The sequence below is a fragment of the Scleropages formosus genome, chromosome 20, assembly GCF_900964775.1.
Source record: "Scleropages formosus chromosome 20, fSclFor1.1, whole genome shotgun sequence".
Lineage (NCBI taxonomy): Eukaryota > Metazoa > Chordata > Actinopteri > Osteoglossiformes > Osteoglossidae > Scleropages > Scleropages formosus.
Window position 1 is genome coordinate 8,978,779 of NC_041825.1, and position 26,420 is coordinate 9,005,198.

Below are 26,420 nucleotides of genomic sequence, written 5' to 3' on the forward strand. Positions count from 1 at the left end.
CATTTTATGGTTTCATGTACCTTAAATTATTTTCCAACATTACAAAGAAGAACTTGTATTTTAATCACACATTACAATTTAAAGATGTACATTTCTAGAAACTATTTCAGAGTCAGTATATATCACTTTGTAGAATGGTATGCAATCTCACTCTTCTGTAGACAGATTCCAGGTTGGGATAAGCAAAGAAGGCGTAACATGGTACAAAATTAAAATCTAAGGCAAGTCATTATTTTTACATAGGTTGAGGAGGCTCCTATCCCACAGGAATTTAGCAAGGCCTTAGGTGACCCACCTGCATCGCCTCTACCTACAGGGTGCGAAAGACGAACAGCTTAGTGAAAAGCTTAGCATAAGGCTCAGCGTATTACACAACTTCACAATGCAAAAAAAAATCAAAAAAAATTGGGAAAATGTAACACTGCTAGAAACTTAAATTTAATGTGTTCCAGAATAGACTAAATTGGCATTAAACTAAAAACACATAGAATGAGCCTTTAGCAGTTCTGTGTAAACAGCAGTGATGTAATGATACCTACTCAAACAAACAGCTCCATCTTTACAAGACATCTTCCAGTTTTTTTTTTTTTTGCAGAAATGATACATGAAAGCTGAAATTAAGGACAATTACCAACAGGATGGATATCTAAGAGGATATTTATGAAATACAGGCAGTCCCCGAATTACAAACGAGTTCCGTGTCCTCAGGCTGCCTTTAAGTCGGATTTTGATGCAAGTCGGAACAGTTAGATATGGTGGGTATCTTACGTCAGTTTGTCAAAGGCTTAATCATGAAGTTTTCATTTGATTGTTACTTAAGGTGACCCCCCCCCCCCCTCCCAAAAAAAAAAAAAACACCACTTCTGGTCAATAAGGGGGTGGTTCATAAGTACGGGTTGTACGCAAGTCGGACGTTCGTAACTTGGGAACTGCCTGTATTGCAGTATTCAAATCAAATCAGATTATAAAGACACTTAAAATCAGAAACAATCAATTCCCACAAACTATGTTCACCATAAAACAATACTGAGGACATCTATACCTCAAGTTCATTATACAAGGTCCTTCACTACTGCTGGTTCAGAGGATCCTCCCTATCCTCCTTCCTCTTCTCTGTTGCTACAGCAATCGTTTCCTCCACCTCCTCTTTTTTCTCTTCCTGCTCAGATCCTTTTTCACCATCTTCTGCCACTTCTTGCTTCAGCTCCTTTGCTTCCTCTTCAGCTGGGTTCTGCTGTGATCCCAAAGTTGTCCGCAGAGTCTCCTCAGCTTTATCCAACTTCACTACTTCCTGTAAATTGAACTTTCGGAACAGCATGTAGTCCTGCACCACACTCACACAGCACACAGTTTTAATCACCTCAATTATAATGGTATACTGGGGGTTGGTGAGGTCCACTTTGTTTTTCCGATTCATTTTCCCAACTAATCCTAAAAAGGGAGGGAAAAAAAAAAAAAAGTTAACGTCACATAAAAACTTCACATTCACAAATAGTTTTACTCATGTGAACAACAAGGACACAAAATGATACAGAACAATAATGCTTAAGCTAGGACACCAAGGAATTTTGACTATAGAGGTACACTGCAAAGGCAGTAAAATTACACATATCGCCTGAAGGTAAAAATAAAACATAAAAAAAATCTGGAATCTATCAAGTGTTTGCTAATGGTGGTCTCAGTTAAAAGGCACTAAAGAAAATGTGATCCTTGAGTCTTCTTTAATGCAGTGTGTCATGGTGCATCTCCATCAGCACTCACCTGCCAGCACCTTAATGACTTCCTCCCTCTTCGTGTGACTATTGTTGCGAGCTTTGAAGACGATCTGAAAAGTTCCTTGATTGGGGGTCCTGAACCATGGTTCCAGGAACCTGCTCAAATATCTCTCCATGTCTTCGATGAATGCTCTACAGGTCCCGCTCACTGGCAACATCCGCAGGATGACTCGAGACTTCATCTTCTTCGTCTTGTGCAAATCTTGTAAAATATGGTGCACCAACATGTTTGGGTCTAATTGGAAGAGATCACATCATACATTTATTCATTTAACAGACACTTTTCTCCAAAGCGACATACATCTCGTAGAAAATAGAATTTGCGTTACCTTAGGAGAAAGAGACATAGCTGCAGATGTGCGACTTAAGTACAGTTAGTTTCCTTCACCATATGTACCAACGTTCATCACACAAGTAGCTGCATAAAACAGAACATCGCCAATTCCGAATCACCTTCCTAGTAATTTTTTTTTTTTTTTTTTGGAGATTCATATAAACATTTACATTACGTTGCAGGAGTGACTCTGTAAAGGACTGATCCAAGTACGATTGTGAACATTTATACCTTGTATGAACTGAAGAGATCATGGGCGAAGTGAGCCCGGAAGAGATGAGTTTTAAATCGCATCGTAAAGCAGAATTTCAAGAAGTTAACATATACATCTGAACAAATGCATATAATGTGCATATAATTACATTTGCAATTATTAATGTAGTTTACATTTTTCCAAATCAACGTAATTATTTACCCATTTACTTATCCAGCTGTACGAATGGGTAAATAATTGCAAGCAAACTAAAAGTTGCTTTAGAGAAAAGCATAAGCTAAATTAATAGATGTAAATTTATTCACCTGGGTGATTTTACTGGAGCAATTTGGGGTAAGTACCTTGCCTAACAGTACTACAGCTGAAACCTTTGGGTCCACTGCACTACCAGCTGCCCCAGCCGTACATAATGAATACTGTATATTCAGCACACTGACTAGAGTGCCTTACAACTCTAAGGTCATGGGTTCAGACCTCCGCTCCTGCCGTAAGACCTGTGAGCAAGGTTCTTAGCACAGATTGATCCAGTAATATATAAGATTAGCATAGTGGTTAGAGCTGCTGCCTTTGGACCCAAAGGTCGCAGGTTCGATCTCCAGCTGTAGTACCCTTGAGCAAGGTACTTGCCCTAAGTAAATTGCTCCAGTAAAATCACCCAGCAGCTGTGTAAATGATTATAAGCATGCAATAATTGTAACCATATTGTAAGTTGCTTTGGAGAAGTGCCCGCTAAATGAATAAATGTAAATATGAGTGACAATCCTTACACAATGACACCTACAAAACAATTTTTATTATGGAGAAACTAAGGCTTCAGCCAAACAAGTACATTTTCCTCACTAACAACAACAGTAAAGCTGAAGAAACGCAGCGCACGTGAGTGAGCTGTCTTAGTTTGACCCATAAAAAAAAAAACAAAAAAAAAAGTAGGTGTCCTCACCTAAATTCTGCGTCCGAATGAAGACCACGTTGTTGGCCCCGCTGTCCAGGGCCTGGAAGCGCCTCTCGCTCCTCTGCGCAGACGAGCGCATCTGTCTGACCTCCTTCTTGAGCGCAGCCTCCGCGTCGTCCGCGTCGCCCGCATCGCCCTCGCTCTCCTCGGAATCGGCCAGCTGCAAGGCAGGGACAAGGTGAAGGTCAAGGAAGGATGCGAGATGACAACGACGAGCAGCACACGCCTGCGCCGCGGTGCGGTGCCGTGCGTGCGCTGGTCTGGAGCCCCGGCCCGGCACGGCACGGCCCGGCACCGTACTTTCTCGGGTCCGTACAGCTGGTCCGCGTACTCGCTGAGCAGGCTGAAGGCCTCCGCCGTGCACTTGCGCTGGTTCATGTTGCAGGTGATGAGGACGCCCTGCATTCCCACCTCCAGCTCGCGGGGGCCCTTCTGCCTCTTGCTCTTAAAGCCCACATAGCGCTTTTTGTTCCTTTTCCTGCTGCAGTCCTGCGTTTCGGACATTTCAGCCTGTGCGATGTGTGGGACACCGAGGCGTGTCGTCACGGAACAAACCACCGAGCGCCGAGCGTTTCAGGGGAACTGGCTGTGCGATCCGCCAGAGAGATTGGTCGCGGGGGGGGAGGAGGGGAGGAGGGGAAAAACACTCTTTTCCTTATCACTTTTACGGTGTCTGAATGGCTGTGGAAACGCGCGAACTCGCCGCTGTTAGCCGTGACTCGACAAACCTCCCAACTTCCACTAAACGTGCAAATACATATTTGATTTACACTCCTATAACTGCTCATTCGCACTTTACTTGGCGAAGCCTGACGCGCACGAACATTTACGCTTATACCGTGCGCCCTTCCGTCTTCTTTCTCGATGGATTGCTTGGGCGTCGAATTCATCGCTGCTTGTTCGAACACTGCCACCTGCTGCACAGGAGGCCCATTGCAACTTACTGTAACGGAGCCGTACTACAACAAAGTGTGACGTTGTCATACTGCCACCTGCTGTGCGGGAGTCGTACTGCCAAAATTGGATCTGTAATTTATTATATTCCGGTCGGACCGTTTTAATGCAATGGAAACTTGGTTTTCGTTTGACTTCTCCTTTACTTTTAAGAACAGATCGCTTGGATTATACAAATATGAAAGAAGGCAATACATACGATGTAATTAACCTTATTTCCTTATTAGCGAAATATTACATGCATAAGTGTACTTCTAGTAATGATACTACGAAATGATTTAGTTCAATCAAACTTAAGCCCTTTGGCTTTGTTTCCCGTTATAACAACATAATTCGAGCTTCTAAAGCTCAAAGCTGCGAGAACATCTTAACCTATCAAGGAGTTTTCCTTTTCTTCATACTTACGTTTTTTATTATTTACATTAATTCACTTAACTGATGTGTTTCATTACAGCGACTGACTGTTCATGTAATTTACAAGTCTTTATTCATTGCTGGGTATTAATTGGGATAAGTACCTGTTTAGATGGAGGTGGGATTCGAACCTGTAACCTTTGGGTCCGCTGGTAGTAGCGCGCCACTACGCTGATCTTTTGTCATCATTCTTCTGGTGTTCCTTGCTGTATTCATTAATACAACGTTTGTAATTGCTGAGTTTTATTTTGTCAATAAAGTTTTTTTTTAATCTTTTCTTTATGGCCCACGTTATCGAGGAGCTACGTGATGACGTAATAAGCCCCGCCTTCTCTGACAAAGACGGTATAAAAGACCTAGACGTGTAAAATGCACTGGGCATGTCTTTCTGCTGGTATCTGGAATGTTAGTAAACATAGCAGGCATTCAGACATAAACACCAGCTTTATGCAAACAATTTCTTTTTTTCGGGGGGGGGAAGAATTATAAACGCAAACTGGAAAAGACTTTGACGTTTGTTTACGTTCATGTTTGGTTTTTGTCTTTTTCTCGAACAACAACTTAAGTTAAGTTAACGAATCCATTCCACTCCGCAAGGGTGCACTTCGCTCCACTCTTGTCTGTTTCTTTCATATTGCCTCAAATGTGTTTTCCGAGTTAGTTTGTATAAGATAAAGCCCCTCCTGCGCCTGTCGGGTGACTTTGGCGACACGGGTTAATACTTAGTCACTTTTCGCACACTCACTGCGCCGCTTCAGCCAAGGACTTAAAAAAAAAAAAAAAAAAAAAAAAATTCCCTGTATCACACAACACGCCATTTTAGGGGTCCTATTTCTTCGTCCGCGCGCCTCACCAGGTTCACTCGCTCAGCTCGCGGGGAGAACGATGCTGAGGCTCCGCGGACACGCGCCGCGTTCGCCGAGACGGGCGCGCGCACACGGCACTTTGGCGCCAAAGAACTTCGATGCGCGCAGCAGCCTGAAGAAGCTGTACAAGCCCCAGGTACCCGAGTACTTCAACTTCGCCAGGAACGTGCTAGATGCGTGGACTGAGCGAGAGAAGGTACTTTCGTTTATTTGTGTGCTATTATTATTTAATAAATGAACTACACTGTCTGCATTGTTATTTTTATCACAAACAAAAACAGAGAAAACAATACCAGACAGAGTGTGTGTACACACAGCATTCCACAGGCACCTCAGGTAAAAAGGAAACCAAGTCAGGGGTACATACATATTACACACACACATTGTGGAAAACACAAAACAGTAAACAAGGATAAAAGTGTTATCCTTATCGCTTTCCTATTATTATAGTTTGAACCTAATTAAAAATACCTCTTCATATACCAAGTGTTCAAAAGGTAGGACTATGGCCTATCTACTTGGCCTATGCTTAGTTTGTATATGTGGTCACGTGCCAATATAATCAAGTTACAATTTTGGGAATGATATTCAATGGGATTAGAGTTTATCGTGACACCCATTTCTTTAAAATTAAAAAACTTTTGCATCTTTTTTTCATATAGTATTGTGGTTCGGTCCAAAGAGGTTTTGCGAGGGAGCGTAACCACAGTAAATGCTGTCTGGTTTGAGCTCTCCTTGCGCTGGAGATGCATGTAAACACGCAGCCTGTCTGCCTTGCGCTGTTCCAGAGAGGCCAGAAGCCCCAGAGCGCCGCCTTATGGTGGGTGAGCGAGAGCGCGCCGGAGGTGCGCTGGAGCTTCGAGGAGCTCGCCTTCAACTCCCGCCGCGCGGCCAACGTGCTGTGTGGCCCGTGTGGCCTCCGCAGGGGGGACCGCGTGCTGCTCCTCCTGCCCCGGGTGCCCCAGTGGTGGCTCCTCAACGTGGCCTGCATGAGAACTGGTGCGCGTGTGTGCCAAGTGGCCTCCGCTTTCGAAAGTCTGGTCAAAAAAGTCTCACGGCACTGTAATTATGCAGGCTACAGTCAGTAAGTGCTAAGACTGTCCACTGTGTGGTGCTGCTGTGGCTTAAAGTCATCACCACCACTACCTTCGTAGGTGTATTCTTCACTGGCCCCTGTTTTACTTCACTGTGGAAAAAATGCTAAATAAGATCTATCTGTCTATCGTTATTATTGCTGTTGATGTTGTTTTCTAGGACCAGTATGGTGGCACACCTGGTGTTAGTAATAATAATAATAATAATGAAGGGATTATGTAAAAGCTTGGAGATCAATAAAGACATCACCTGTGTTAACCCATTAACCCCTTTACAGTGCTTGGGCTGTTCGAATCTGGTTAAGTCTTTGTGGGTTTCCTCCCACAGTCCATAGCCACGTGTTTCCAGTTGATTTGTCACTCCAAATACTGTATATATAAATATATTTGCATGTTTGTGTGTGTGATTGCCAGTATTCGCATACTGTCCAGGGTGTCCCCTGCCTCATGCTCTATGCCCCTGGTATAGATTCCAGATGACTGCGATCCTGTATTGGAGTGGTTGATCAAAATGAAGTTGTGTTACTCAAGGGACATCTATAATAGCGAACAAGATTATTAAAAACAGACACACGTTGATTTCTGAAATAGTTCTGTTCTGGAAACTTCCATAAGTATACATTTGTACCAGTTGGAACTGACGCATTAATTGCACCCAGAGACTGTGTAGATGTGTACAGTACTGTATGGTACATTGAGATGGCACTGTATGTGACTGAATCCATGTTACCCAGAAGTCCATATACCTGAACACACCTGAAGAGTGTGTGTGTATCCTGTAGGCACAGTCCTGATCCCTGGAACATGTCAGCTGACTGCCAGGGACATCCTGCACAGGCTACAGAGCTCAAGGGCCAAGTGCGTCATCACAGATGAGTCCCTGGCCCCAGTGCTGGACTCGGTGGCCTCACACTGCTCTTCTCTTCACACTAAACTCCTGGTGTCCCACAAGAAGAGGGAGGGCTGGATGAACTTCAACCAACTTCTAAGGTAAAACGCCATCAAATTGTGTATGTAATCACCGTTTGAACGGGACATAAAATACTCCTGCTTTAAATGGGTATCATTAATGTTAATGCTTTGCTCATCTCCTAAGGACTGTGTCAAGTGACCACACCTGTGTAGAAACAAGAAGCGATGACCCCATGACCATCTTCTTCACGAGCGGCACAACGGGATCTCCAAAAATGACGGAGCACAGCCACTGTAGCTTTGGGATTGGTCTCACCGTGAATGGCAGGTATGACACCTTTATGGGGCGCCATACAGAAAAATGACTCATGGACCCTCCCCAACCCCTACTTGATGCTGCTTTATGGAAAGCTGCCCTCCAACCTCCTGTTTTGCTCAGACTCACCTGTGCTGCAGGTACTGGCTGGATCTGACAGAGCGTGACGTCCTGTGGAACACTTCCGACACTGGCTGGGCCAAGTCGGCCTGGAGCAGCATCTTCGCCCCCTGGATTCAGGGGTCCTGCGTGTTTGTACATCATATGCCGCGGTTTGACACCACTACCGTGATGCAGGTGTGTTTCACAATCGGACTCCACTTTATCAAGCACAGGTTTGTTTCATTAATGTCACGTGGAACAAAGAACAAGTTCATGTAAACTGGATTCTGTAAATATATAGTACCAGTAAAAAGTGTGAGATCACCTGGGAAATACTAAATTGGACATAAAATTCATATACAAACTGGACAGAAGAGTCAAAGCGGACAACCCCACAAGTGTCCTACATCCCTGGGAAGTGCTGCAGCAGAGCTGAGCAAACATGTGGGCTCAGTTCCTGAAGAATATTTTTAATCAAATGCTTTGTGGGGGGGGTAAGTAGTTTCCAGCAAGTGTACCCATGTTTCCAGTACATTACGATAGTGAAAATAACCTCATGAAAAATTGTGATGGGGCATTTTCTTTGCAGACACTGTCCAGGTACCCAATATCAACATTCTGCACTGTCCCAACTGTGTACAGAATGCTTGTGCAAGAAGACATGTCCAGGTACTAAGGTGCACCTCAATTCCATATTCCATTTGACAGCCAGTACTGTTAGCCCTTCCTCTTAATCAGCCTTCCTGTCACCCTGTGAGAACAGCAGCTTGATACATTTAGGTGTAGCATGGGCTATGGTGGTTAGCACTTCTCACCCTGCACTTGCAGTTTGCACATTCAAATCCCACCTCCTGCTCTAGTACCCCTGATCTAGGCACTCAGCCTGAATTGCTCCAGTAAAAAAATTACCCAGCTGCATAAGTGGGTAAGTCGTTGTGAGTCATTTTGAAGAAGAGCATCAGCTAAATGAATAAATATAAATGTAAACTTTGTCCTGCTTTATTTTCTGCATTGAAGGTATAGGTTCCCAAATCTGGAGCACTGTGTGAGTGCTGGAGAGCCCATCAACCCTGAGGTGATGGAGAGATGGAAAGCCAGCACTGGGCTAGACATCTACGAAGGATACGGACAGACTGAAACAGTCAGTTTCCGCACGCGGAAAGAAAGAAAAAAAATCACAGTTTTACCTTAAAAAAAGCCACGTAAAGTAAAGGAATAACTTCTGTCCTTAGGTTTTGATTGCTGGAACTTTTAAAGGTATGGAGATCAAACCTGGGTCTTTCGGAAAGCCGTCACCAGCGTATGATGTGCAGGTAAAAACAGCAGAGGCTGAGATTTAAGTAGAAATAATGACCGCTAATGATGACAGACATATTAAAAATGATTCTAACAGATGTAAACTGCATTGTTTTTCCACATAGGCCAATCAGGAGGAATGGGGGCCATGTCCCCCGGTATTTAAGCAAACCTAATGTATGCCACCAGTATTTGTGTATGACTTCATTAATTCTGATACTGAGTATTGATAATATTTTTGGTCCCGCAGTACTTTACATTTATTCATTTAGCTGACATTTTTTTTCTCCAAAGAGACTTTGCAGTGTTATGCACAAACAGCTCAATAACAAGAATGGTATTTTTTCCAGTTTGTTATCGATAAAGAGGCTCATCTACAGATGTTGTGTACAACACTGTGGACATTTCTGAAGATTTGTTCATGCTGTGTGTGTTTCAGATTGTGGATGATGCCTGTAAAGTGGTTCCCCAAGGCACTGAGGGGAACCTCGCAATCAGAGTGAAACCCAACAGACCTTTTTCACTCTTCACAAAGTACACTGTATGGCCACCGTGCTTCCACTCATTTGAGTCTTATTCTTTTAACATGCCTTTAAATCACACCTTTGTGCGCGCGCACGTGTGTGTGTGTGTGTACAATGCTGCTTGAAAGTGTGTGAACCCTTGCCTCCCTTAGTTTTACCACAAAATGGTTATTTAATGAGAATTAGTGTTTCTCATATGGCATAATAAGTGTGTAATGACCAATAATTTATATAGAAATTATGTGAGTAGTAGAAACACAGTACTGCAGGCAAAAAAAAAAAACAAGCAAACCCCAAGTTGCATTGGTTAAACCAAGTAAGTAAGTAGAATCTGGTGTATAAATCAGCCATTTATTTGTTTTCTAATATTTAGATTTTGTAATTGTGATATTATACAAGAATGACCATCCCTGTAGGGTTCACATACTTTCAATCAGCACTGTATGTATGTATACATACATATCCCTTAATGCAGGATGACCCAGAGCGGACAGCACAGTGCTTCAGAGGTGATTTTTACCTGACTGGAGACAGAGGAGTGATGGACCAGGATGGGTATCTGTGGTTTGTGGGAAGAGCTGATGATGTCATAAACTCTGCTGGGTAATTTCATTGGAAATGAGTATCTCAGAATTTACCCATCATAAAGCAAAGGCCAGGAGTTAACCCAGCACTGACTAACTGGAGTCTCCTGGATCAGTCCAGGATGATGGAACATGGCATGAAGTAAACATTTAAATATGGCTTTGCATTAAAAGATATAGGAAATAAAATAACTACAAAGTAACTTTAAATCTGAAGTAGGAACATTTGTTATAGTGCACTGTCTGCATAAATTCCATGTTATTTCAGATAACATTTACAATGTAGGTTTTACATCCTGCACCATTAACGGCAGTGTATACAGCGTAAAAGTATTTGCTATGGATCCTTCCAGGTATCGCATTGGGCCATTTGAAGTAGAAAATGCACTGACTGAGCATGAAGCCGTGGCAGAATCAGCTGTGGTCAGCAGCCCTGATCCAGTGCGAGGAGAGGTATAAAGATACCATTCTAATGTTTTAGCCAACTGATTAAAGAAATTACTTACACTTTTTCACCCCCCACAGATTGTAAAGGCATTTGTTGTTCTGAATCCTGCATATAAGTCCACTGACTATGATGAGCTTACAGTGGAATTGCAGGAGCATGTGAAGAGAGTTACAGCTCCATATAAATATCCACGCAAGGTAAAAGTCCTATTATGCATTAGAGATTGACGTATCATTAAATACAACCTGAACTGGCTTAGGTATGTGCCATTTAGCAGCTTTATGCATATACATGATGATGACTTGGTAACATTTTTCCCCAGATTGAGTTTGTGGATCAGCTGCCAAAAACAGTGAGTGGCAAAATAAGAAGAGTTGAGCTCCGCAACAAAGAGTGGGGAAGGTCTTAATCTTGTGAGGAGCCTTAAAGGAGTTAAGCATGTAAATATCTTCTGTCCTTGTTTCTGATACATAGCTTTTTCCTTGAAATTAACATCCGAGACTTTTAAAAAAAATCTTTCCTGTACTTTATTAAAAATTTCATTATTCCATTAAAAGCTGAGGTCTTTACTTAGCAATAAAATACCATTATCATAGATTTAAAACTAGTGAAGACAATTAGAAATCTTGCAGAAGTTCAGAACCACAGTAAGTATAATGACACAATTCATTTACACACCATAGCTATGCAATTGACTTATGCAGCACATCTGCATTTTAATGTCTCAAAGATCTAAGAAATTTCTTTAGCGGAGGAGAACTCCCATTAGACAAACTCTTCTCTGATAGCAATGAATTGGAAGTCTGTTTGAAACACAAAGATGTTGATGCCACAGTCCGTGATTTCACTGGGACAAGGGGTGACGCCCACTTAAAAAACCCACAGCCTTTTGTGTTGCCAGTTTTCCCAACAGGACAGCTGTAAAACACTCTGCCGTGATTTGGTCCCCCCTTTGCCACCGTTAACCTCTTAGCTCTACGCCCACAGTTGCACAAGGGTGCTGTGACTTTAATGTTATTGCTTATCACAGTACGCACACTGGGCACAGATGTTTTGTTCACAAGTGAGGAGAGATCAAGGGATGATGTAGAATGTGAGCTATCTGAGGAAAGACTGGAAACGCACAAATCATCCTTGTAGATGGTAAAGGAACTTTTGGAAGGGGTTATTTTAAAGCCTGAATGTTTTGTTTGCGATCCACAGTCACCCTTTCTAAAGTTAGATGAACTTGGGCAAGATCTAATTGCACCGAGTCCAGGTTTGCAGTTTGCTAATGGCATTTTAAAAACAGCTGTACTGGAACCATCAGGTTTTGACATGGTAGCTGAGTATAGTGTTGTGTTTGAACTTTCGAATACACTCTGAAGAGGCTGAGCAGAATTCGCACATGCTGGAGAGAGGTCTGCTTTTATGTTTTTACTGTTCATTCCATTCAACACATATCCAGAGATTTCTGCACATGTGGTGTCATAGACATTCTTGTCCTCTAGAATTACGTCATCGTATGAAAAAGGCTCTTCTGATTCCACGAGTACAGGGGACTTCTCTGATTCAGTAACCAATGTCACAGCATCGGCAGCCTCTCTGTGAGAAGCATCTTTGATGGAATTAAAAGTAGTGGAGACCAGCACGAAGCTGGTACCTACTTGGGATGGTACAGTTGCAGACCTGGATGATCTGTCCAGTGAGCGGTATGAAATGCCGAAATCCTGTGGGTGAACTCCTGTTTGCACAACTGAATTGGTAAACCCATCCAGAAGAGTCTTTGGCGCTACCAGGCTCTGACATACTTCAGTATTTGAATTCATTCCAGTACTCGCATTGTTCTCTTTTTGTGCAGACTCTTGTTTTGGAGTCCTTTTAGTGATAGCACATCCAAATTCATTCATTTCTTTATCCCTTTTAATAAGATTAGGATTCTTCTGTACAGCCTGGTGTCTTGTCTTCAGCGGAGCCTATAATAAAGAATTTACATAAGTTTTTTTTCCCCAGCAGTACTAACTTTGCACAGCGAAAATACAGTTGTAGTAATAGTGTTACTATGAAAACACATTCACCTGTATGGACTTGGATGGAGCACTGTAGAACCTGAATCCAAGAAAAATCCACTCACCAAGTCAAGACTCTTTGTCACTTTCATTAGACATCCATCAGTTATCATTCTCCAAGCCAAATGTGCAGTATTACGGGCATCATCCAGTCCTGCAACCAAATGGATTTTTTATTATCTGATAAGCTGTGACAAAACTGTTCATAAACATATCAGTGTTACCTGAATGTTCCCGTCCAGAAAATTCAATTCCTAGATCTTGTAACGCTCCATTAAGTCCTTTTGGTTTTCGATTATAAAACAGCTAGGACAATAGGGGAAAAAACAGTTTGTTTTTTTTTTTTTTTAACAGGTTTAACAGGAGATGAATACTCAAAGCCAAACTGTATGTCAGCATATATACCTTGTATGTTGCTCTAAGGTCAATCCATCTATTAAGTTCTTGGGGTTTACAGATTTGTTTTCTCTTGCATTCATATTGAAGACAAATCCCCAAGTCCCAATCTGAAAAATTTAACATTTACAATTGTCTTATAATTGAAAAACTACAAAATAAATAAAGAACATGGGGAGGTTTAACAAGCAGAATACCTGACCAGGTGACGAAGGCACAGAGACAAGCAGTGGGAGGACAGACATTGTCCTTGACAAATACTATGTTTTTCTCCTTGCACAGTGACTCAAGCCAACGCGAAAACCAAGACAAACATATCTGGAGAGGTACTCCAGCTTCAACCTGCACCTAAAGGGGAATCAAAAAAGGATGTGCATTTAGGCCTTAGACCAGCTGGGACAGACTCACATAAACAGGATGTTCACAAAGATAATAGCACCTGCTTGATTCCTGTCAATTCTGTGCAAAAATCAGACAATATGGGATGTTCTTGTGGTTGCACATAAGTATGAAACTCAGATTCAATCTTCCCAGTGGAGGTGTTCAGAAGAACTGCAGGAAACTCAACTGCGAAAACAACCAAGACATCACTGCATAAGGATCAGGAGGGAAAAAATTCAAGACCATAAGGCGATCAACTGTGGAAACCGAAGAGCAACTTACTGATTTCTTGGTCATAACTTCTCCTCTCTTTCCAGCAAGTGGATTCAAAGTCAATAATTATCAGAAAGGAAAAGAACTGCCCTGGAAAAGAATTCGGCAAAACACATCAGTGAGCCTCAGACCTGGTCACCTTTCTACTTCTAACAGGACAGGGCAAGTCACTAGGTTTGCATGTTAAAAGTCTGCATGGCAATAAGAACATTAACATGAACAAACGCAATACAAGTGCTTCAATAATGTCACATCATTTTTCCAGAAACACGTGCTGCTTGTTCACCCGCGCGCGCTCACATTTACTGTTGCGCTACAGCGGTAAAACCCATAGCGGCTGATACCGCCCTATACTGACACCTAGCGGTGCAGTACCTCCGCTGCCCGTAGCCATAGTTACGTGTTTGTTTCGCAGCGATCACAATGGCCGTTTCATGTCGCGTTTCTCGCAGCAGTGAAATTTGTGCAAGAAACTCCTAAAGCTTCGGGAAGTGATACCAAGAGGCAGAAAAAAAAGTGAAGACCGTCGACCCTAGAGGGTCAAAAAAAATTATTCGCGAGGGGGCTGCGCCCCAGCGCCCCTCCCGATGCCGAGGCCCGACTGCGCAGCCGCAGTGAGACAAAGAGAAGCGGCGACCGCCGACAGATCGCGTAGATCCCACAATTCTGTGCCGTACTTGAGCTTTTAAAAATATCTTTTGCATACATAATCAATTTGTGTATAATCAGTAAAACAACATACGGTATACCCTCTCTATGCTTATGATTTACTGAACGTTTTAAGTTTTGTTTACATTTTCCTGCTATGTGCGCGTCGTCTACTACTAGTTTCAGGCTTTTCTCTCATAGCAACAGAGATCAAAAAATACCTTTTAATAAAAATATTTTACTGTATTCATTGTTGCATACATAAAATAGAATAATATAAGATTATGAATTGCTGAACGTCTCTTTTTACATTTCTAGCAAGCGTCTTCTGCAGGTCGTAGAACAGAGAACTTGTCCCAAAAAATTTAAATTCACATTTATTTAATCATTGAAGTCCAGTATATGAAACTCGAGAATCTGGAGGGCCGTCTCTGTATTATTAGAGCTGAGGAAATGATTACTGACTGCTCCCAGGTCCAGCGTTCGCTCTGCGACTTTCACTTTGTGACGTTGTTCTGCTGGATTTCCTAACCAAGCCAAGTTCCCTGTGATATAAAAATAAAAAAAAATCAGCAACCGGCTTTTTAACTGAGAACAAAAACAGATTCCACAGCCAATGCGATATAATTCAGATTACATACTTTGCCAGTTTCTTTGTGGCCATAGTGGTGGAGTACGTAACTGAACGTAAAGTTAGGATCCCAAGATTGCAAAGTCGCTACCAGAACTCGTTTCAAATCCTCGCTCCAAAGAGACATACAGAACGTCACTTCCTGTTTTATAGACACTCCTCTAGTTACGTCTGTTAGGGATACTCGATCGAACACGGAGCGAAGCCTGTGCCGTCCGTCACGTGTTGCGTGAAGAGCACGTGTACACTGTGGTTTCTACTTGGCTTCTTGACGCTTGGACGCACCTTCCTAAGTGTACATGCTTTTCTTGTCCCCGTAATGAATATAAATACAAAGTAAGTGTCGGTACAGAACTGAATGAATCACGTTGCCTCAGTTTGATGCAACAACACAGATCCGATGGGAATTACTCTGTTGTGTTTTTTTTGGAGCGTGTGTGTCAGGCAGGGACCAAGTCGTGACTGCTACAATGAACATAGAGTTCTTTAAATTTGTTCATTTATTTTATGACCTCAGTTGGATCATTAGCTCATGTTATCTCCTTCATCCCGCATTGATTTGATTTCCCGGGTTGAATGTTGTAAAAAAATTATGCTTCGGTCGGTGTCTTAGTCTTGTACTCTTCAGAGCACATGATGATGACTAGGATTCGAATGCTTCACTAGTAAAATAGGTGCTCGAGATTCATGTTGAATTTAATTGACACTTTTATTGAATAATTCATTTCTTATTTATACCATAAGGCATTCTTAGCTATTAGTTCAGGGAAAATAACTTTTGGACACTGACTAACTTCTCCAGACCCGAAATACTTTCATACCCTTGTGTTACACTGTGTAACTAAGCGTTCGTGTATGTATAGTTCGCCTAGACACTTGAGGTAAAGAAAATAACAAACGATACCCGTCAAGGTTGATTCCGAACAATTTACAAGTTTTATTGGATCCAATACGAGTGAAACTTATAGTAGACTGATGCACTCCAGTGCGCATGTACAAAATCCCGCCTACGGCAAGCCCCGAGGGGAGAAAATACTCAGCACACAAAACACACGCACACGCACGCACGCCCTGTGTACCCAATGACAAATAAATGACTTTGACTCTGAAAGTACCTTGATCAAGGATGCTCGAGTAGGAGTGGAGACTGAGAAACTGAGAACCTTCAGATCATAAGGAAACAGTCCAAAACACTGTTATAGATCTCTCTCACACATGCTCTGAAATATAGCAGATTAAATGTGTACTCTCTTTGCTTTCCAGCCTTTTTACACCCAAACCTGGACGTAAAAAGAAATCCAGCGAAACCCCAGCTCCGAATTGCACAGTTCCAAAATCAAGGAAGTTAGACGCCAAGGTAAGGGGTCTAGCACAACACAGAACCTCCAACATTCCACATAATTTTCAGTTTGTCACTTAGGTGATGCTTTTATCAGAAGTGACTTATGGTATTGTATTTTACTGTGGCAGTTCAGGGTAAAACAGTCAATAGCAGTGGAGGGGGGCGGTAGATCCAGAAAACATCTTGTTGCAAGTTTTTTTCTGTAACCACTGTGCTACCAGCTGCTACGTTTAACATAATAAAGCTGCAATTAATTTTTTCTGTGAATTGTAACTTGCTCCATTTCTGATATTTCATTTTTCAGCAGGACTTTCCTCAGTTAACAATGCCCTTTGAGGGTTTCCGCGAACCTTTGTCTCAGAAACAGTTGACAGACCTGCTTTTGTTTGCCTGCTTAGGGAAAAAATATGATCTGCAACAGCCAGAGTAAGTAGACTTCTCAGAAATAGTCAAAAGAAATGGAAAAAATAACTTTCCAACTCTTATCTGATAACGCCCATTTGCTTTTTTGCAGGTGGTGTCATCTTTGCCATCAGAAAAAGTTATCTGGGGTTAATGTGACGGTTTTGGAAGGTTTCACTCAACTCCACTTTTACAGATATTATGTCCAGTTTAAAAATCTCAGGAAGAGATACAACATTGTAAGTTGAACATGTAGTCTTACCAGAAGTCATAATCTGTGTGTAACATGTCATGTAATTTGTCATAAATTAGGCTGACATACTGGGAATTTACTGGGTGCAACATATAACTATTTAGTCACTTACAGGGAAGTGGTATTTGTTTGGGGGCAGCCAATAGCAAATTGCTTAGAGCTGCTGTCTTTGAGCCCGAAGACCTTCTGCTGTAATACCTTGGACTTACCCTAAATTGCTCCGGTAAAAAAAAATACACAGCTATATAAATGAGTAAATAATTACGGGTGTCTTAACATTGTAACTTGCTTTGGAGAGAAAAGCATCGGCTGAGTGAATAAATGTGAACTTGTTTTCTCTACTCCCAGAGACACAGTTTTTCACCATCCCCTGGCAGTATATCCTCCGAGATCCTAAAAGCTGAACTAGCCAGTTCTAAAAGCGCAAGTCCGTTACAGGACGAAAACAGCTGCGTGCCTAAAAAAGACCTGGAATGCCAGGAAAGTGGTATGTAAGAAACATTCAAGGCTGTTACATTTAAATGTGAGTTATACATGTATATGTCACAAATGACAGCCGGTATGTAGTAGAATAAAGGACTTTTTTCTTTGAGGAACATGGCAAGCTGATCAAAATATCAGTAATGTCCATTTAATATTAATACCCCTTTAAAACATTTGTTAAAGTGATGATTGTAAGTTACTGTGGATACTAGCTAGGATGCTCTATCATTTTGTCTTCACAGCAGACCTTAGCGCTCATCCTATCATCTGCAAGTATGGCACAAAGACTCAGGGTCTCACCAGCTACCTTCTTAGTGCTGAGGAGATGGCCAGGAATGCCTACCCACTGAAAGGTGAGCAAGTGTATAAAATCTCTCCTCTTCTTGTAATGTTCAAGAAATAAGTCATGGGCAGCTCCTTCCCATTCACACATTTCCCTTCTACCTTTCCCTCCAGGCTCGCCTACATGTCAGTCTTTCCTGCCCACACAGACTGATGAACAGGTCGCAGACAGCAGCCCCCTCTATGGCCTGGACTGTGAAATGGTGTGTCCGCACAACTGGAAAATGTTCTTCTCAAGCTGTCTGGTTGTGGGTAGAACAATAGCATGTATTTAGAAGCATTGTTAGACCACTTATTTGATACGGTAATACGAATCAGAAGCCTTTGTGGATGGAAGAAGTTGTTACATTTCCTGTGTGGGATAAAGATTGATCTCTCAAGTGTGCCCACCTCCACGTCCCACGCCCTTGTCTTAGTGTGAGACAGCGTGTGGAGCAGAGCTGACACGCGTGTCCCTGGTGGACAGTGAAGGTTGCTGTGTTCTGGATGAGCTGGTGAAGCCCGAGAATCCTATCCTGAACTATGTCACCAGGTATGAGGCCTCAAACGAGTACAGCAAAAGACCCTATAAGCAAGGTGCGAAATTACTGCAGACAGGTAGAAGTGAGGCTGTTGTAGGGAGGATTTATTCAAGCTAGGGACAGTTTCAGAACTGGAATGCTTTTTGCGCCTTAGTCGTTTGTGTACATTTTAAAATGTAAATGGTGCCTCAAATCAAGCCTCAGCCTGGCTAACAGCTCAGTGCTTTATTTTTGCTTGCTGGCTTTGCCATTATCACTTGTCATTAAAAAAAAAACATGCATGGTTTGGCATTGAACAGTACTGTTTCCTGTGAATTCTGGCTATGTCTGCTCCTCAGATGTCCAGCTGGATCTCATTTATTTGCTTGTGAATTTGTGTTCATCTGGGGTGATGCTGGAAGAAAAGACCCACTGTGAAAGTATTTGATTGTGTGTTCCCCACCTCCAAGGTTTTCAGGGATCACCAAAGCCATGCTCATGCCAGTGAAGACGAGGCTGAAGGATGTCCAGGTTCAGGTGATTAAGGCTTTGCCCCGAGATGCTGTTCTGGTGGGTCACTCTCTGGAGAACGACCTTCACGCTTTGAAGGTACAGTCTATGGCGCATGATGTTGGGTACATACATGCATTAAGACCAGCAATGGCAAAAATGTGGTATTATTATGGTAATGTACAGTATGCTGTTACAGATGGTATCAGTTGTTCTTGGGAGCACGAAAATTTGATTTAAGAAAAATCATTACTTCCAGTGTTTCTGGTCTGTTTCTCTCACAGCTGATCCACCCTCATGTCATTGACACTTCACTTCTTTACCAAAAAGAATGTGGCAGGAAGTTCAAGCTGAAGTTTTTGGCAAAGGCTGTGTTAAAGTAGGTGAAGTAGCTGCTTTTCATATTTCTTTCAGGCTGATTGTTGGTCATATGCCTTACTAAGGAGGATCACTTAATTGCACCCATATCTGCAGCAGGCAGATCCAGAATGGAAAGATGAATGGTCACAATCCAACAGAAGATGCTGTGGCTGCTCTGGAGCTGGCACAGTACTTCATCAGCAAAGGACCAAAGAAGGCATGCAAAAGATGACCTTCACTGGACTCCATTCATCAGAAAGCAGTAAGTTGCGTCTTTTAACTCCTTGGGTTTTTCATCATCCGGTTCTGTTTACAGGTCGCTAAGTTAGATTTGGATGGACAGTGGATGAGATGTCAAGCAGGAAAGGCGATTGCTGTGAACGGAGCCGTGAACGGACAACACACAGATTACGTTAGGTACATTGGCGGACCTCTGACCTTCACTTTAAGCATCTGCGGAGTGGAAACTATGCTATTGTAGCAGACAAGTAGAGTTAACTATTCAAAGGTGTCTTTGCAAGATCCTTCATGGGTCATTAACCAAACAGCCTTTTGGCCACAAGTTCAGTGTGTAAATCACCATGATGCCTTGTCTGTGCTTCACTCAGGTTTGCTGATGCCATGAAAGCTGCAGGGTTGTCAGGCGTTCACATCTGCAAGGCAGCCGGAAATGATAAAGACCTGTTCACTGAGATGTGGAACACGATAATATGCAGCTCAGATCAAGAGGTAATGTCGAGTGCAGCTGAAGCATAAGCCCAGATTGGACTTTGGTAAACTGCTGAGACAAGAAGTGCTGAAAATCACAAGTATAATTTGGGCTTTGTTACTCCTCCGGCAGGTCCTGTCCTCCTCCCAGTGCGAGTTGCCTTCTCACTTTCTCAGTATTGTCGAGTTCTCCTCCTTAGCAGAACACACAGGGACACTTTCAGACACGTGCTTGGATGAACATTTCCAGAAGGTGCACATTCATTCTAGACAAGTGATTATTCTATAATGTATTTTGTTGTATTAGCAAGAGTTGTTGATTTCAGTGTTGTTCCAGATGCTTGTCCAGTTGAGAGATATGTGCACAGTTTATGCAGGACCGCTGCCCAAGTGCTACAGAGAAAAATCTGTGCGGAGGCTTTTTCAGCATTGTGGTCCAATTCAGCATATCAGGATTCTGGATGGAATGTGGAGAGTATGTTTCCTCTCGATATGTTTCTGTGTGATTATAGCGGAGACACATCCAACAGGTAGCTGTGTACTGAGACTCTGTTTCTCTTTCCTCCTCCAGGCTCACGCTGAGATTGTTTTTGAAATGCTGGAGGGAGCTCACCTAGCTGTGGACACACTCAATGGCTATGAGCTGGATGGATATCCTATTAAAGTAGTTATTTCTCTGGTTTATTTCAAAATGCTTATTTTGAAATTCGTGGTGAAACAAGTGATTCAGTAGAAGCTTAGAAAATAGATTTTGCAGTAGAAAGTTTCAGAGACGGGCAGGGATGTTGTGCTATTTAGTGACAAACATCACCTTATTTTCTTTGAAAGTTTCTTGTATGAATAAGGTACAACTATATTATAAAAGTCGGACTCGTTACCGTTGTGAAAAATCAGATGCACTAAACCAGATGTCGGTCACAAATTCACCAGCGGTGACAAGTGGTAAACAGACAATAAAAGTGTGTCGTATTTTTAAATGAAAAGCAGCAAGAGCGAATTAAGATTTTGAAGCTTCATGCTACTGTGTAAATTGTAAATAGTTTTTAACTAAAAAACCAGTGGAAAAGAATACTCAGAAGGGTACATGTACTCTTATTTGGCTCAGCAGACATAGAAATTGCCCATTTCCTGGAGTCAAGCACCAGCTACAGCTAGGACTGCTGACAAAGATGAAATGTTAAGCATGCAGTGTTAACGCTAAATCACTGCTTTCAGTACATGTCTGAGTATTTTTGTTTAATTCTCTGAAAAATGTACATGTACATGTACAAGTATACATGTGTGGTGTAATCCAGTTGTTCAGAGCATTTTAGAAGTTTAGAACAATAATTCAGTTCAAACTAAAAAGGAACAGCAGTTTTTGTCCCTTTTACTCGTAATGTGAAGTATTCTCTGAATTAAAATATTTAGCCAGACATTTGGTTGATTTTGTTTGTATGCAGCAAGAATTTTGACATTTTGAGAAAATGCTCTTAATTTGAGTTAACTTGTATATGAAAGGATCTTATTAAATTCTTTCCTGGGGCTGGCAGCGGTGCGTTAAAAATCTTACAGGTTAATACTGTACTGTGTCATACATCTTACAGGTGCAGAAGCCTGTGAAGGAATCCACCCTGGACCTGGAGGTTGCCCTGAAGAAACTGGAAAGTGATGTGCTGAATAGCAATGTGATCTACATCATGGGCATTCCTAAAACAACCCTCTGCCCAGACTTCACCCAATTTGGCCCAGCTGAGGGGGTTATCCTACCCAAGAAGACCTCACCGGGAAAGCGCCGGAAAGATGCCTTCATCAGTGAGTCAGAAACCCCTTTCGCTTAGGAAGTTTGTCTGGTCCAAGCTGTTCTAGAACACTTTTCTGTGGTTATATACAATTTATGTTTATACCAGAAGAGAGGAGAAATTTAGGCAGCACGGTGGCACAGCAAGTTACGCTGCTGTCTCACAGCTCCTGGGTGGGTGGTGCAAAAGGACGTGGGTTCCATTCCCCGCTTAGTCTGTGTTGAGTTTGCATGTTCTCCCCGTGTCTGTGTGGGTTTGCTCCAGTTTCCTCCCACAGCCTAAAGATATGCTGTTTAGCTTCACCCCAGTGTGTGAGTGACAGAGAAAGTGTGTTCCACCGATGTATGGATGAGTAGTGTATGTAAGCACTGTAAGTAGCATTGTAAGTAGTGTATCTAGCAGTGTAAGTCACTGCAGTGAAAAAAGGTGTGTGGGCTGATTGGAAGTCACTTTTGAGAAAAGTGTCTGCTAAATGTAAATTTTAGTTACACTACATAGTTGAAATAATAGTGTAGTACAGGGTAACCATATATGAATATCCTGGTTACATTATGCAGTAATATTATAATTAACATTGGTAATTACAAGCAGTTTTGTTCTAAAAGGTAATATATAAAAAAATTGAGTGAATTACTGAGTTTATCCAGAACTTGTGTGAAGCTTGTCTTATGTTGCTTGTGATCAAGCAAAAGCAGTTTGGATGTTTACCACCGTCTCATTGGAAACTTGGTCTGCCACGGCTCCTTACGTTTTCCACTGTTTCTGTTTCCAAGAATTTACTCATCCACAACTTTTCTAATTTCACAACGGGGGATTCCTTCAGTGCTTTATTCTGAACAGTCTCTGAACACTCACAAGAGAATCAGTTTCCGCAAGCCGAACAACGCATTTTGCTTTGTCGCTGATGGACATCATGTTTCATTTCATACGGCTAGTAGTGGCAGATACACTGTATAAGCCAAACATCCATGCACAAAAAACTCTGTGCAACTGTAAATTCCTGCAAAAGTAAAACTTGTGTTAAATTTTCCACTAAAAATTCTAATTATATTTATTCTGATTTTGGTAATCATTTATGGACACCCTATATATCTAGCATTGTAGGTTGCCATGGATAAAATGTCATGCAAATATAACTTAGTATTCACTGTTCAGCATTTTGGAGAAAAGCATCTGCTAAATGTGGTCCCGCGCACGAAAGGTAAAGCACGGAGGTTTTCGGTTCTGGCTCGGTTGTGGTGGAATGACCTTCCCCTCTCACTCAGAACTGCGGAAACGCTGTCTACATTCAAGAAGGGTTTGAAAACTCACCTTTTCCAGACCCATTTCGCCCAAGATCTCTCCAGCTCATGTACGGTGTAAATGTTCATGCACCGTAATTTCATGAGCATCCCCAGATGAGCCTTTATTCAGCCGCTACTCCGGCATTGTTTTTGCTTGCTTGTGTATCTGATAATATTTAAAAAAAAAAAAAAACAAAAATTGGTAGGAGGGTATCAGGAGCAAGCGGAAGGTAACAAACTAGGTTTACTTGAGAGTCACATGTCTGCAGCCATGTCTCTTTCTCTTGATGTAATGCATAAGTTGTACTTTTGCTGAGATGTACGTCGCTTTGGACAAAAGCATCTGCTAAATGAATAAATGTAAATGAGTAAAGCATAACAAAAGTTTGTGTTTTCAGCGTGACGTACTCCTGGAAATTTTTGTAAGAGCTCATTCTTTCTTTCAGAATATGAGAACGTTGAGAGTCTTAAGGCTGGCCCGAATTCATCCGTCGAACTGAACGGTAACAAATTGAGGAGCTGCAAAGCACTGACGCCGTGCCACCTTTCCTCGTGGACAAGCCATACGAAGCAGACCTCTGCAGAATGCGCCAGCACCGCCACGTCCGCTGTCCGGCAAGAACAAGGCGCCTCCGGTCAGCTGCCTTGGGTGAGTCACGTCGCGCGGCCGCCGGAAAGAGATTTCCGGAACATCCGAGTGGACTCACCCGTATTCTGTCTATGTGTATTTCATATCCGCAGGAGGCTAAAATGAAGAAACTCGTTCGAAAACTTGACAAAAAGCTGGGGAAACTCTTCCAGTCGCTACCAGATAAAACACTGAGTGTGGTTCTTCTTCCTGGACAGAAAAGGTATCAGAGTCCAGAGGCATTTTCATTCGTTTAGCGTCTACAACAGGCCCGAGTTCGGGTCCCGGAGGGCCGGCTCCGAGAAGGTTTTAGACCTTCTAGGCAGGGCGCCACCGGATCCAATACGCTGTCTTAGCTCTTCTGTCCTTCCGTCCGCCTAGACGACGGGTAGAATAGCCCTGCTTTTACATTTACAAACATGAAAATGGACGGTCACTAGTGGTTGCGTTCGCAAGCCGAATATTCTTTCCACCGGATCTGGCAGGGGCCGTAAGAAGAGCTGCCGTCCCCCGTTCCTTTCCTTCTTCCATTTAATGTATTCAGTAATTCAGTAAAAAAAAAAAAAAAAAAAAATTTTTTTGGAAACGTTTCAGTTTTGTATGGTTTTGTCGTCAGGGCCGGTTTGGATGTGGAAGGTCTCTGTCTCATGGGTATCAAGGGAGACTCCTGCGAGTGATGGACGGATCGTGAAGGGAGAAGTGTGGCCCTCCTCTACACCAGCGGACTGACTGCCTGGCCAGAGACCCACAGACTCCTTGATATGAAACTGTTCTTAATACAAGAAACCTTTTCGTGTCGTTACTTTCACACTTGTGAAAAATGTTAATCTTTTAATAATACACAACGATGTTCGGTCATGATCATCATGTCTGTCATCAGGGATTCGGTTGTCGTGTAACTTTTTGCTCAGTGGTTCGCTATTACACGGTGTGTAATTTAGTGTGAGTGGTTCATTAAAGGTTACACTTATTTTCTATTAAAATTAAAGCTTTTTCGCCTCCTGAAACAGCTTTTTATGTATTGTGCTCCGGGGCGTCGAGCTGAGGACACGAAGCGGCCCCGCCGTCGGCAGCTCGTGGCTCGGGCGCGTGCTCGACTCGCGGTGGGAAGAAGTGACCGCAGCATGGTCTTTTTAAGAGTACTGGCAGTCTTAATTTGAATTTTTATGCATATTTTGAACAGTGAGGACACAAAACAATACAAAAAGTGCATGATTACGCCAACAGACGGAGGTTCGTTTGGCTGCGGACCCGTAGTACAGGCATTTGTCACACCACCGTATTGCGTATAAATAAAGCATTATACATTCGCGTACATTTGTTAAAATGATACTGATATTCGCCTCTGTAAACAATGACTTGTTATACAGTAAATGAAAAACCAGCCGGATTGCTACCCCGCTATCAGGAGTATAGACTAATTAAAATTAAAATTCCTGGCTGAACCGTATTTTAGAGGATTTTGGTGTGAGCTGAGCGCAGGCGCGGTGGCCAAGTGGTAAGGCGTCGGTCTCGTAAACCGAAGATCGCGGGTTCGAACCCCGTCCGTGCCTTTTATTAGGACTCGGCCTAATAAAATATATTTCATTTTTAAAAAACTTGCCCAAACAACATTATGGCATTCCTTTTTCGTAAAATTGTATGCATTTCAGAAAAGTTTATTTCAACTGTGTACGACACGTATTTCCAGATTCCACATTCCAGATCCAGCAGGGGTCAGCAAATGGTCTGTCAGCAGTTGCCACACACACGCCTTCTCCTGCGATTATGAACATGTTCGCAACTTTCTTCATGCAAGTATAAATAAAACCGACGAAGCCTCAGAACCCGTGGGAATATTTCACAAAGAAACAAGTGAACCCGCACTGGACAAGCGCTGGATGAAAATGTGCAAAATGTAAAAGAGAGACACGCCTGGAAGAACCACACTATTGCCATAACACTGCATACAAGATTAATAACAATTAAATTAATAAATTAATAAAGGCCTGACTACAATACAGAAACTCCGAAAGCAAGACAGTGAACAAATAATACAGCCTGTTAATGCAACAATGAAATGATTCATTGGTGATACATGATTGTACACAGTGTGTCATGTGTGATGGACAGTGTCACATATATACATATATATATATTCCCTCCTGGACTCCAATGAATGTACAGTACTTTCGTTGTACACTTATTCGTTCATTCGTTTGGGTTAAAAGAGCGGCGCGCGAGCCGAGATGCGCGTGTCGGGCTTTCAGAACAGAAGGCTGCGCGAGTCACTCATGATGACGTCCTCCGCCCGGGTTTCTAGGAACGTCTCTGCCCCCGTTTCTACGTTAGGAAGCGACTTCTAGGAAATCAAAAAACACGGTAACGAGACGCAGCTCCGTGCCGACCCACACGTGTTTCACTCCGTCCGTGCGAACGCAGCGAGGAGAGGTGCTGTGAGCTCCGCAGGGACCACCGGCGCGACTCACCCGCCGCCGGTCCCGCGTCCCGCATCGCGCGGCTGCCGCTGCTGGGGGTCGACCTGTTACCGCGGAAACGAACGGGGCGATTCCCTCCGCTCGGCCTGCCGATGATGATGATCGCCCGGCGCTGCGCGGAGCTGCTGTGCTCCCCCGAAAGCCACGACAGGAGACGGCGGCTCCAGACACACACACAGAGAGAGAGAG

At 42.7% G+C, this 26,420-nt stretch overlaps 4 protein-coding genes and 1 non-coding gene across 7 annotated transcripts; 3 read left to right on the forward strand and 2 right to left on the reverse strand.

The window, feature by feature from the left end:
* Positions 1–860: 860 nt before the first annotated feature.
* Positions 861–3,833, reverse strand: thumpd1 (THUMP domain containing 1). Its single transcript, XM_029246915.1, has 4 exons — positions 3,576–3,833; positions 3,264–3,435; positions 1,762–2,010; positions 861–1,431 (listed from the first exon to the last, which is right to left on the reverse strand). Exons 1-4 carry the CDS (start codon positions 3,777–3,779, stop codon positions 1,070–1,072), a joined length of 987 nt encoding a protein of 328 aa, XP_029102748.1. The 5' UTR covers positions 3,780–3,833; the 3' UTR covers positions 861–1,069.
* Positions 3,834–5,429: 1,596 nt separating this feature from the next.
* Positions 5,430–13,617, forward strand: acsm3 (acyl-CoA synthetase medium chain family member 3). Its single transcript, XM_018738586.2, has 14 exons — positions 5,430–5,705; positions 6,298–6,508; positions 7,386–7,593; positions 7,700–7,843; positions 7,972–8,128; positions 8,523–8,602; positions 8,951–9,074; positions 9,166–9,246; positions 9,669–9,770; positions 10,229–10,356; positions 10,691–10,790; positions 10,863–10,982; positions 11,108–11,225; positions 13,512–13,617. Exons 1-13 carry the CDS (start codon positions 5,529–5,531, stop codon positions 11,192–11,194), a joined length of 1,719 nt encoding a protein of 572 aa, XP_018594102.1. The 5' UTR covers positions 5,430–5,528; the 3' UTR covers positions 11,195–11,225; positions 13,512–13,617.
* eri2 (ERI1 exoribonuclease family member 2) lies at positions 12,716–26,420 on the reverse strand. Its single transcript, XM_029246871.1, has 8 exons — positions 26,223–26,420; positions 13,893–13,973; positions 13,669–13,796; positions 13,427–13,577; positions 13,239–13,339; positions 13,058–13,139; positions 12,843–12,987; positions 12,716–12,740 (listed from the first exon to the last, which is right to left on the reverse strand). Exons 1-8 carry the CDS (start codon positions 26,245–26,247, stop codon positions 12,731–12,733), a joined length of 723 nt encoding a protein of 240 aa, XP_029102704.1. The 5' UTR covers positions 26,248–26,420; the 3' UTR covers positions 12,716–12,730.
* On the forward strand, positions 15,348–24,760 carry rexo5 (RNA exonuclease 5). Of its 3 annotated transcripts, none has more exons than XM_018739288.2 (20): positions 15,348–15,498; positions 16,426–16,519; positions 16,809–16,930; positions 17,019–17,145; positions 17,508–17,646; positions 17,885–17,995; positions 18,099–18,187; positions 18,401–18,516; positions 18,955–19,093; positions 19,279–19,373; positions 19,469–19,571; positions 19,671–19,771; positions 19,963–20,083; positions 20,196–20,315; positions 20,400–20,537; positions 20,634–20,726; positions 21,649–21,856; positions 23,573–23,775; positions 23,868–23,977; positions 24,371–24,760. In XM_018739288.2, exons 1-20 carry the CDS (start codon positions 15,482–15,484, stop codon positions 24,429–24,431), a joined length of 2,307 nt encoding a protein of 768 aa, XP_018594804.1. In that variant the 5' UTR covers positions 15,348–15,481; the 3' UTR covers positions 24,432–24,760. The 3 variants fall into 3 exon arrangements, with proteins under 3 accessions (XP_018594804.1, XP_018594820.1, XP_018594811.1); XM_018739304.2 differs by having other exon boundaries at positions 17,888–17,995; XM_018739295.2 differs by having other exon boundaries at positions 16,812–16,930.
* Positions 25,236–25,307, forward strand: trnat-cgu (transfer RNA threonine (anticodon CGU)). The gene has a single exon. It is a non-coding gene; the product is annotated as a tRNA-Thr (tRNA).